At 35.5% G+C, this 12,401-nt stretch overlaps 1 protein-coding gene across 1 annotated transcript in view; it reads left to right on the forward strand.

The window, feature by feature from the left end:
- LRP6 (low density lipoprotein receptor-related protein 6) overlaps positions 1-12,401 on the forward strand; it is a 115,708-nt gene that overhangs the window by 45,978 nt on the left and 57,329 nt on the right. The window contains exons 5-7 of the mRNA XM_008577326.1: positions 1,555-1,686; positions 4,201-4,597; positions 5,960-6,131. Coding sequence (XP_008575548.1) covers positions 1,555-1,686; positions 4,201-4,597; positions 5,960-6,131 — 701 coding nt within the window. The remainder of the gene's footprint in view (positions 1-1,554; positions 1,687-4,200; positions 4,598-5,959; positions 6,132-12,401) is intronic.

The following is a 12,401-nucleotide window of genomic DNA, read 5'->3' on the forward strand; positions in this document are numbered from 1 at the left end:
CCCCCCCCCCCCCCCAAAACCCTCTCTTTCTTTTTTCCTTAGTTTGCTTCTATTTTTGGTCAGCTTTTACAATGACTTGGGCTGTGACTGCTGACAACAACTTCTTATAAGAGAGGACTGGAATTAGGTTCAAAAGGAGTATGGGAATGTTAAGTGTTTGGCACTTGTGCATAAATAAATGTCTGGCATGTGTCTGAGTATATTTCAGATTGTGTTCTATAGCCAAAAATGAAGAAGAGTTTTTGGATCATGTATTGCTTTATATTAGCTCTTTCCATTTAGGGGGAGATAATCAAATAGAAGTATCTAATGTGTTATATTGGAATCTGGTGATCATGAGCCCATAAAAATCTTTTTCAATGTATGCATTACTCTTTTGTAAAAAAAGAAAAAGAAAAAATGTTTAGTCACTCATGAATTTTCTATTCTCATAGTAAGCCTACAGGAGAAAATTTTTGTTTTTTAAATGGCACTGTGGATCCTTTATGTTTTACTAGTCTGAGAATTTGCAGTGATCTTTGATATTGATCTCTTATCTTTCATTTTCCATTGGTTTCCATTCTATGTTGAATTTTTTCTATGAATATTATTTGAATACATCCCTTTCCTAGTTTCTACAAATCTGCTAAATAATTACTTTTCTTTGCTTTTTAATTTTCCCTCTTTTAATCCATTCTGCTTGTTCTTCCATGTTAATCTTTCCAAAACATGACTTTTCAAAATTCTATTTACTTTTCTTGTGCTTTCAGTGCCCTCTACCACAGCTTTTTCCCATTCTTTGTGCTCATTCAACTTTAGTTCTATTAGTCAACAGAAACCGTACCTCCAGTTATACTAGTCACCTTATTATTCTACCCAGTGTACAGCCTCCAAGCTTTTATTTCATATGGTTTTGCCATACTTGAAATGTCCTGTCTATCTTTCCTATTTTTCAAGGATCCTGTCCTACATCTTCTGTCTCTTTTCAGTTCTTTAAACCTCAGTGATTTACTTCCCATTTGACTTTATTCTTACTTATAGTTTATTTTTTTTTTCCTTTTTTTGTCGTGACCGGCAACGGATCGCAACCCTCGGTGTTGCTCCCGCCCCTCGCTCAGCCAGTGAGCGGCCGGTCTGTATGTGGGATCTGAACCCTCGGCGGGAGCGCCACCACACTTCCCAAGCAGCGCACTATAGCAGTGCGCCACCGGGCCGGCCCCCTTACTTATAGTTTATAATGTGTAAGATAGCATTTAATTCCATTGTTTTCTATTCTTTTCTAGTTTTATTGTTTGTTAGCTTTGGCTTACTGAGTAGATTGTAAGCTCTTTTAGGGCAGAGATCTCCTGCTTTACTACTTGTGTTTTCCAATTTGGATACAAAATGCTGGGTAAATGCTCTCTGATTGATTCCCTTCCTTGCAGATAGTTTGATAGTTGGGCACCTGGATGACATTTGGTAATAATTTTAGTTTATCACAGTTGCTCATGTTATGGTTGTTAACTTTTGTGTACCTAGAGTGAAGGAGGTCATCTGTAATCATTGGTATTGATCAGTGTGATTTATATTTGACAGCTACAAATCCATGTGGAATTGATAATGGTGGTTGTTCCCATTTGTGTTTGATGTCTCCAGCCAAGCCTTATTATCAGTGTGCTTGCCCAACTGGGGTCAAACTCCTGGAGAATGGAAAAACCTGCAAAGATGGTAAGATGTTATCCAAGAAGGGAAATTTTATAATAGCAATTGAGATTCTTTATGATTTATTTTATTTATCTTTAATAAACTCTATTGGTTAAAGTGCCTTGGGAGACTGGTCACTTAATTTCACAACCTTCGCAAATAATTATGTAACAGGCATATTTTGTGTTTTATGGCATCTCTTGAATGCTGTTTTATAAATAATTTTAGTATTTTAAGTAACTTGCTATTTTTGAAAAAAATTAGCTGCTATTTCTTTTCTCTATCAAAGCTCATAGTCATTGATATCACATTTGATTCTTGGGGGAATGAGTATTACTTCTCATAAAGAATTCACTTTTAACAGTAGGTAGCACTTATAAAGAATCTCTGTGGGGAGAAGATGTTTTTCAAACTTTTAGCTGTAAAGAATTTCATGGGATAGATATATTTTCTAACAAATGATTGAAGGGTATTTTAAATTGCTTTTTAAATGACAGAGAAGTGCTTTCAGAAGAAGAAAACAATTCCATATTTTACTGTTGAAAGCAGCTTCTTTTTTTACTTAACAACCACACTTTGCCTCTTCTCTTTACTCTTAATTCTCTGTAGAGAGAGGGCATGTTGGAGAATTATACTGATTTAGGACATTTCAAGGGACTTCTGGTTTGGAAGAACACCAGTTCTTCTCTTTTTCTTCTTAATGAGAATGTTATTCTTCATTCTTACCCCTATGGATCACCATCTGGTTCTCTAGCAACCAGCAAGACCTGGTAAGAAAATTGTTATATTTAGCAGTGGCTTCTTTATCTAACTCTGAAAAGCAGGAGGCTTTATTTCAGAGTGTGTTAGAGAGTTCCTGGCAAGGGGGTCAGGGAGTCAGAGAGATGGAATTGAGTCCATGTACAGGATGTTTGTTATGATTTGGCGTTGATAAATTATCCTCATAGTCAAAGGTGAAGCTGGCTGACTTGTCAGATGGTTTCCATGGCAAATAATAATTTGGTTTCAATTTAGAACAAAAGTTTTTTTGTAATGTTTGTTTTTTGTTTAAAAATTTAGTATGACTTTAAAACAGAGGTTTTATTTTAGCAATAGTGGTCTGTCTACTCCCTCACAGCAGTGTAGATGAACATGTTTAACCTGTTTTGAATTTCAGACGTCCATTTGACATGCAGTAGCCTTAAGTTAACCATTCCCTTTTGATCACCTTGCTTAAATTAACAGCTCTAGCAAAGGGTTGGACGGGCTCCTTTTGGTAGTTAGCAGGGACAGCGAATTGTACAAAGTTACTCCTACTTGGTGCCTGCTGTGGCATTTGGGCTGTACTTTCTCAAAGCCCTGAGTCAAAAAGCTGATGTTGAGAGCCTTCGCTCTTCTTAGTTTTTTCAACTGTAATTCTAGACTGACACTGGAAGTTTTTTCAACTATAATTCCAGATTGACACTTGAAGTTTATATGCAAATATTTTCTTTTGGACTCATTTCTTTGGCTGCTACTTTTTCCTTGCTCTTCCAGTTGTCAATTTGCTTACTATCTTTTGTTAGCTTCTTATAGTTAGATGATTTTTTTGATGGTGGTTTACTTGAACATTAAAAATGAAAAAAAAAATTGAGCTTAATATCCTCATTTCCAGTTATGTTTTTATGAATCCTAATTTGGGTTAAAAATATTTCATAAAGAAGTCTGATTTAAAAATTTAAAACTAAGTGAAATAAAAATGTGACAGTCTTTATTTTTTAATAATAATATGCTAGTTAATATTTATTGAGTACTGAAATGCCTTCCTGAGTTTTATATTTATCTCCTTTAATCCTCAAAACAACCTTATGTGGTATAGTATAGACGAAGAAGCTAGAAAGATTAGATGATTTGCCTAAGTTCATATATTCACTAGAATCAAGTTCTTTTGGATATACAACTCTTGCTCTTAATAGCATATTAATATCTTAATAACATAAGATACTGTGTTATGTATCTGGCTACTTCTCACCATTGCTGTTGTTTCTTTGTCCATAGCTTCCTTTGTCCTCAATTCTGTCAGTTATTGCAGATGTACAGTTCAGTGATTTTTAGTTAATTTACAGAGTTGTGCAGCCATCACCACGATCCAATTTTAGAACATTTCCATCAACCACAAAGATTCTTATCCTAGATTTCCTTACCATTTATAAATGCGTCTTGAACAAAGGATCTATATCCTGCATCTCCTTCCTCCTTTAGTACTCAGCTCCTTTGCTTCTTAGTCATTACTTAGTTATTATCCATTACACCTGTAAATAGCTGTATTAATTCCAGGGCCTATAAAATGAATGAAACCAGAGAGTGTATCAAAACTTGATTTGCAGAGTTTAGGTGTTATAGATCTTGACCTCATAGTGGACTCTTCCTGTTTTACGGTATAACTTTACACTTGTGCTCAAAAGAGAGGTAGTATTGTTTTATAATCATTCATTTTTCAGTTCCTGAAGAAGTTCTGCATTCTTTATTTAGAGTGGCTAAATTTTGCCTGTGGGTTTCAAATTATTTCTATTTTTCTAGGTGCCACTGAATTACTGCTTCTAGCCCGAAGGACAGACTTGAGACGCATTTCTTTGGATACACCAGATTTTACAGACATTGTTCTGCAGTTAGAAGACATCCGTCATGCCATTGCCATAGATTATGATCCTGTGGAAGGCTATATCTACTGGACTGATGATGAAGTGAGGGCCATCCGCCGCTCATTCATAGATGGTTCTGGCAGTCAGTTTGTGGTCACTGCTCAGATTGCCCATCCTGATGGTATTGCTGTTGACTGGGTTGCACGAAACCTTTATTGGACAGACACTGGCACTGATCGGATAGAAGTGACAAGACTCAATGGGACCATGAGGAAGATCTTGATTTCAGAAGACTTAGAAGAACCCCGGGCTATTGTGTTAGATCCCATGGTTGGGTAAGAAGCTCTGCTGATAGTAAATTCTGTTTGGTGTTTCTTTTTTTTTTTTCCCCCCTGACCGGTAAGGGGATCGCAACCCTCGGCACCATGTCGCCAGCACCACGCTCAGCCAGTGTGCGCACCGGCCATCCCTATATAGGATCCGAACCCACGGCCTCAGCACTACCAGCACCACACTCTCCCGAGTGAGCCACGGGGCTGGCCCCTGTTTGGTGTTTCTGCTTGCTGCAGGTCCCTATAAACACTGAGTAAGACAACATGAAGAATATGTTGTTTCCAATAAACAGCTCTTTTAATGGCTATCCATTTTTAGAATACAGTGATTGAATAAAATCTCAGGTTAAAGAATTGCTAGTTTTTTGACTTGAATATTTTGAATATTTTTCCTTTCTAAATTAAGTCCATGCTTGCTGACGTTGGGTGTTGTCTGCAGATTTTGCTCAGATTGTATCATGACTGTGAAAAACACTGAAAGAAATAGTTTTCCTAATTCTTTCCCTTCTCTTAGAAGATTTAATTTTATCCTGTTTTCAGTACTTATAGTAAGAATATATCTTTATAGTTCAACAAATACATGATCAACTCAATTGCCAAAACTTTGTGAGGCCAAGCAGATTCACTCCTATTCTTCCCCTCCTCCATCTGCCCTGACCCTAGTCCAGGGAAGCACAACTTTCTACATAATCCCCAATGTTATTGTTACTGTGAGATTTATTCTGAGGATGAACATAGTGAGAAATTATTACACCTCAGTGTATACCAATGCCTTAGAGCCACTTAAACATCTAGGAACCACAAGAATCACTTAACAATGCAGGAAGAATTAGTCATTTTGGAAATTCAGTTTGTCATCTGAATATTACTAGTGGGGTAATCTTTTTGTGTCAGAGATGACAAGCCATTAAGAAAAAGAAAAGAAGTTCATGGGAAGGAGCACAAAATATTTTGAAAAAACATAACTAAAAACAGAATCTAATTATTGGGAGGCATTTTCAGGATTAATTAGATCTGAAAAATTTTTACAAGCTTATCTTTTGTGTCAGAGATGACAAGCCATTAAGAAAAAGAAAAGAAGTTCATGGGAAGGAGCACAAAATATTTTGAAAAAACATAACTAAAAACAATCTAATTATTGGGAGGCATTTTCAGGATTAATTAGATCTGAAAAATTTTTACAAGCTTATTCACTGCAGTTATAAATGTCTTAAACATACCCTTCACATGTCCTATGGTTTCTTTCTTTTCTGGCACTGACCATTGATACCAGTGTAATATGAAGAGTGGATCTCACCTTTAGGATATCTGAAAGTTTTACATTTTATTACCTATTTTTAGCTCATTTTCTGTATACTTCTGTAGGTACATGTATTGGACTGACTGGGGAGAAATCCCGAAAATTGAGCGAGCTGCTCTGGATGGTTCTGACCGAGTAGTATTGGTTAACACTTCTCTTGGTTGGCCAAATGGTTTAGCCTTGGATTATGATGAAGGCAAGATATACTGGGGAGATGCCAAAACAGACAAAATTGAGGTTTGTTTCTTGCTTTTTCATTTTAAAACCAGTTTTATAATGGTTCTTTGGTTGATAGCAATTTGATGCAGATATTCTTGCCTCTTATCAGTTGTCTGGGGTGCCAGAGGTATCTTTTGCAGAAGTTTTACTCAACCTTCATGATTCTAGCGATGATATATTCTCTTCCACTTAAGTCTGGGGTTTCTGAGTTATATTTGTAGGAGAAATGAGTGTTCGTCTATTTCTAGTTTTAAAATCTTATGTAAATGGTTTTCCTCATTTTGCGTTAAGCCACTGCCTGAATTTCCAAGGGCAGTTTCTGCAAACCAAAATTATACAAGGGTATTTTAAAAAGGTCATGGAAAAATAGAATTAAAAGATAATACAAATTTTTCCATGAACATTTTGAAGTACCCTCATATAAGCTCTAGGAGAGCTGGCAGTCCTAAGTTAGGAAAATAAAGCCCAAATGTGTATATATATTTTTTCTTCTTGTTACTGGTATTGGGGGCAGGTGGTAGGTTATATTAAATATTAACATGAATTACACGTAAACAGTTTTTAAATTGATTTATTGGCTGTTTGGGAGAAAGATTAATTAACCAAAGTTTGGGAAAAAATATTTACCAAGTGGTAGAATTAAGTTTGTGGCAATCAATAGAATTATGGTGAAAACAGTTGGTGAATATTTTATCTCAGTGTTTTGTAAATGGCATATATCCTTGATATCAAGTGAGAAGTCTAAAATTCACAACTTTGAATTAAGATGTGCTAGATTTCTTATGGATCACATAGTTAAAACAGAATTTCAATTTTTCCTTGGGGGAAATACATGGTTTATAGAGGGAATGGCTTTGAATAGCTCTTTAGAGACTCACCACACACGTCTAATGGATAGACAGTTTGGAATCTAGAGTAGTTATTTTAGAAAGGTAATTCTGAGTAGTGCCGGAGACTCTGAGGGAATAATGAATTAAAAGGCCTTCCTTCCAGAATGGAAACTTGGAATAGAAGAAACCCATTAGTAGTTCACCAGGCTCAAATACCGAAAATGGCATCTCTTCTTTGCAGCTGGTTTCCATTAAGAGAAAATTTTGTGTAGACTCTATAAATTTTTCCCCTGTTGTTAGTGTTTCACTGCTGTGCCCTGCAGCCCCCCTCCAAGTTCATGTTTGAATCTTTAACAGCTGGAGTGTAGTGCTAATGAGACAGAGGTTATGGGTTCACTTTTCAGACAGGCTGTTAGCTTCATTTGAGTCTGCTTGAGTACAAATTGCCCACCTAATCCCAACCAGTTCATAGTTGTGTATTATTGATCAGCTATGGACATGAATGTATAGGTATTACTACTCTTAGGAAAACATTTATAGCCCATGTGTCCTAGCAGAATGTCAGTAGCAATAAAATTTATGTCAAGGAACACGATTTATTAATGTGTAGGGATTTTTAAAATTCCATATTTGGTCTTTTTTTTAAGCTTATTATGACTGATTGAAAAGCTTGAAAATAAAATATTGGTTTCTTACTGGGAATTTTTCAAGTCTTGTTTTCCCTACTTTGGGTATATTTAATACTTTAGATACAGAAATTTATTCAAAATCACAGATAGGTCAGGAAGGATTCAGATAAAGAAATGAGAATATATGTAGGTTCTTAGTGATAGTGTTTAAGATTTTTTTGTTTGCAGTAAGTGCAGATCTTAAAATTAGTATTCCATCTGGCCTTTGTCTTCTTGAGCTGTACATGTTTATACAGTGGGGCCATGTGCGCCCTCACCCCTTCTTTCATTCTTTCCTGAGTGGTGCTAGCATCCTTAAACCCAACCCGTCTTTTAGATCCATCTTTCTTCCTTCCAGGTTTGCTGGAATACAACTGCTATTTGTTCTTTGTCCTCTTTTTGACAGATTGCTGTTTGGTGTTAGTGATATACTTAACTTCTAGCAAACTGTGCACATATAGACCTCCCCTTATTCTTTCCCCTGGAGATTTTGATGAGGTTTCACTAGTTGGGCATCAGTGCTTTTGTCATTTTCTTTTCACAGACACATCTGGGAAATAGGGAGAGCAGGTATGACTTATTCTCTTATGATGATGTGTAAAATTGCTAGTACATTACAAACTAAGGAAAGAGCATAGCTCTTCATCTAAATTAATCTTACATAATTGGGGAAGGTTCCCATCCTGAGTCTAGTAGTGATTATAGCAGCAAATTACAAACTAAGGAAAGAGCATAGCTCTTCATCTAAATTAATCTTACATAATTGGGGAAGGTTCCCATCCTGAGTCTAGTAGTGATTATAGCAGCAAATTCCACCACCAGCTTTTCATTTCTTTTTACTTGATAATAGGCAGATAATATTGACTTGAAAACTTGTAGATATATAATTTTAAAAATGCTTTTTTTCCCAAGAAGTGTATTTGCTATCCTCCTGTTATGTAAACACTGATCCCAGGTACTGATCTGACCCTAGTCTAGGTGACTTACTGCTTTCTAGTCCCATCCTCTTAAGAAAGTTTCCCAGCTTTTTTCATGTCCAAGAATGAAAGCTGTTTTTCTGTGGAACTAAAAGAGAATATCAGATTATGGTTGTGATAGCCCTGGTCTCTTCTAGAAGACTTAAAGTTTATTTGGGATCAGACTGCTATATATATATGTTTATAGTACATTTGGGAAGAAAAGATGATTATTTGGTAAATTATTATACAGCACTGTAAGGGATAGTAAGCTCTTATGTTTTGAGTGGATCACATGGCAGGAGCTCAGAATCTTCATTCATGTAGGCTATCTGCTCCCTCACTGGAGTCTCCTCAGAGCAGCTTCCCACTTCCTCTTTTTGTAAGTGGTGGTGTGACCAGATGCTGGCTGTATTAAGAGAGTTGGGTCTAAGGATTAGGGAAACCAGGGAGAAGGAATGGGGAACTCTGGGCTTCAGACTTGTAGGAAGAATGGGCAGGTTTACCTCAGGTTTATGATCAACCTCTGGAAAGAGGGATGGGACACAGGGCATTGCTAATGTCACATTTTTAAGAAACAGTTGTGCTTTGGTTGCTGCTTTCGTATAGTAATGTGTATGTGAGGATATGTCTGCTTTCCTTATTTGTCAGCTGATAGTGGCCACTTATCTGTAGGTGTTATTTAAAAGGTACTGTACTTGCTGGTGTTTGTTTACGCTGCTTCTTTATTATGCTGAAATGATTTCATTGCCTTTTATGAACAAACTTCCTAGTTGACTTGTCTGCACTGTGCTTCTCCCAAAACACCCCCCTGCTCCCCTGGTTTTTACTATAATGTTCTGGGACCTCCCAGTAATAACTATTAAAACATTAGCGGGAAGAATAATATTCATTTTTCCGATAGGGGAAGTATCAAAAAGCCTTTATTTCTATCTTGTACGACCCTGTAAGTAGGTGGAACGACATTATCATTTTTCTTGGTTATATTTCGCTGCCTAAAACATCTGTTGCACTGATGTCCTGCAGTACTGCTTACCAATAGCAAAGACATACATTGATCATTTATAAGGTTAATGAATTTCCTGCCATGATTTAAAATTAAGAATGTACCTATTAGCTTGTATTTTCTTGAGTGTGCTTTTCTCATTGTATACCAATTCAGTTGATTGACAGAATTAATGTTTTGAATCATTGGTTTTATTGAAAATACTACTACATTTTCCTCACAGTTTATTCTCTCATGATACACTTTTTATTTCAGCCCCTTCCCCCCTTTAATTTCTGAGCTTCTGCTGATGGTGGAGCAACACCTGGTAGTTATAGGTAAAAAGAGATTTTCTTGTCTACTTTAAGGGCTTGTGGATCTGTTTTAAATCTCTCTTAGCATAAGTTTCCCTAGTTGAGAGGGTACAATAGCCATAGGCAGTTTGTCTAAATCTAATTATACCTGGCACAACTTTGTTGGGAAACAGAAATGGAGATTATCAGAACCTTCAGTACTAAGAAATTTTGAATAAAGAGGGTATTATTGTGTATGATGTGTGCTGGAAACTTGGCATTTGGTGAATGTTCTGTTCATATGCTAAGCCTGAAATTGCAGGACTACATTTTCCTCTGGTGACAACTTCCTCTATTTTATCAATACCCTAATAAGGAAATTTGTTTCCCAAGTATTCAGATTTCTTGTTAAAGGAATTTCTTTGTCTGGCATCTTTAGCCTGTGTGTTGCGAAAGTCTGTTAAAATACACAAGGACCTGTTTATGATGATTTTTCTTACTGTTGGTTTCTAAGATTAATTTCTTCTTAAAAAATTATAATAGTGTAATTATCTATTGAGATAATGTTCTACTGATTATTTGACAAGTATGAAGAAGTACTTCCTTTTGAATCTTTTTTAAACTTTCATTTTGAGAAATATTCAAGACAGTGAACTTAAATGCCCAAATCTTTGCTCATTTTTACTGCTTCACTACATGTATGTGGATGAATATGTATTTTTACCCAAATCTTCATGACATATAATCACAGAAGAATGATATTGATAAACTCCATCATTGGATTCCTCAACTCAACAGAGCATGTGGATTTTGTGCCTATATTCATTGAGTTGTAAACATGGTGCTGTCTGATTATATCATCTTGCATCTGTTTGGGGTGCATCTCATGATAATAAATTTGTGAACCTCTGTTTGAAAGTTTCCAGTTGAAACACAGTCCTAGCAACATTATTTAACTTGTCATAATCTACAGCAGCCTGTAGCTGTAACTGGATGAAAGTAGTAACATCATCCAGTTATATGCTCTGTTGTCTCATTATCCACTCTACTTTGGCTCTTAAAAAATGAGAGAAAATTGCTTGATGATAGATGCAATCATGCTGTACTGAATTGCCACAACAAACCCTAGAGCCTCACCAAACAAGATGCTTTGCCTCAATTAGGAGTTTGGATGGTTTTATCTATGTAAATTAGGATAATCTGATGCTTGTTGGTACTTAGAAAGCATTTTAGTGACCAAGTTTGGACTTGCTCTTGAGCCATTTTTTAAAATGTTCTGTTCTTACACTTTTTCATTTTATGTTGTGGTATGAAATCTTTTAATATGTGTAGAGAGATTTTTAGTTTCAATCTGATTATTTTTAAAGTACTTTATTTTTTGGTTTTTGTACTCTTGAAGTATAAAAGAGTGCTGATTTTAATGTCCTTTCTTGGGAAGGGGCGAGGGTCAGCCTCTTAACAATTTATAGCAGTGTTGTTAAAAGTGGTAACCTCTAGATCTTTATTGAAAGATTTTATAATATTGGACTGTGACTTTAATTCTTATTTGATTTTAACTGGGTGACCTCAGATAATTCACATAATCTGTGGTCTTGTATTTTGCCTGATGAAACCATTTGAATCTTTAAGGTTCCTTTCAGTTATAACATTTTTTGATGTGTATTGTACTGTGTATTTTAGGTTAAGAACGGATAATATGTTTTGCCTTGGGAGAATTGCTAAAAGGAAATTTGTATTGCAGATGATGTGAATAGTTTTTCTTTCAACTTTTTCATGTTTGCTGTGCAGTTAATGTCTATTACCTAAAGAAAACTGGCTTGTTGGGGGTTCAAAATCTTTAACTCAATTTTACTGAAACAACCTTTTCTGGTAAGCTATTCATTTAGATTTTGTACTCACCTGTATATAAGTTACTTCGTTAATAAGATGCTTGATGGGTTTAAATAAACGTTTAAAGCTGTTGTTTGATGCTTGCCAAACGTATAAATGTTTTTTACTAATAGAGTCCATGCAAAATATTGTTTTCAGTCAGTAGATTATTTCTGTAGAGATGGGATACTATTATTATAGTTTTAAAGGAGTCATAGATATTTTATTTTTATTTTTTTTAGAAGGGTTGGAAAAGGTAGATGCACAGATAATGGCAAGGACCACAGTTTGGGGACTTCTTGGGATGGAGTTTGTAAAACATTGAGCAGTTAACAGTGAGAGGTGTTTTAACTTCTTGTTTCAATTTAAAGTCATCACCAGCTATTTAAACATTCTATCTAGTAGTTATTCCTGAAGTTGAACTTAATGAACAAAAGATTCTCTTTAAATTTTTTCCACTTTGGGTGTGGCCTGCAATTAAAAAATTTAGACCTGCTAAGAATGTGATAATGCAGGGTCTGTAATTTTTTTTGTTGAACTCTAGCAGACTTCTCAAACTCTTCATTCATTGTAGTATATTTTTGTTGTTGTTGTTAGATTTAATCTGAAGTAATCAAATCTTGGAGAAGGATTAGAATTCCTTTTATTTTACTGAGGTTTTCGATAGAATGGTATTATTTTAGTATT

Source organism: Galeopterus variegatus, unplaced genomic scaffold, assembly GCF_000696425.1.
Source record: "Galeopterus variegatus unplaced genomic scaffold, G_variegatus-3.0.2 Scaffold1492, whole genome shotgun sequence".
NCBI classification, from domain to species: domain Eukaryota; kingdom Metazoa; phylum Chordata; class Mammalia; order Dermoptera; family Cynocephalidae; genus Galeopterus; species Galeopterus variegatus.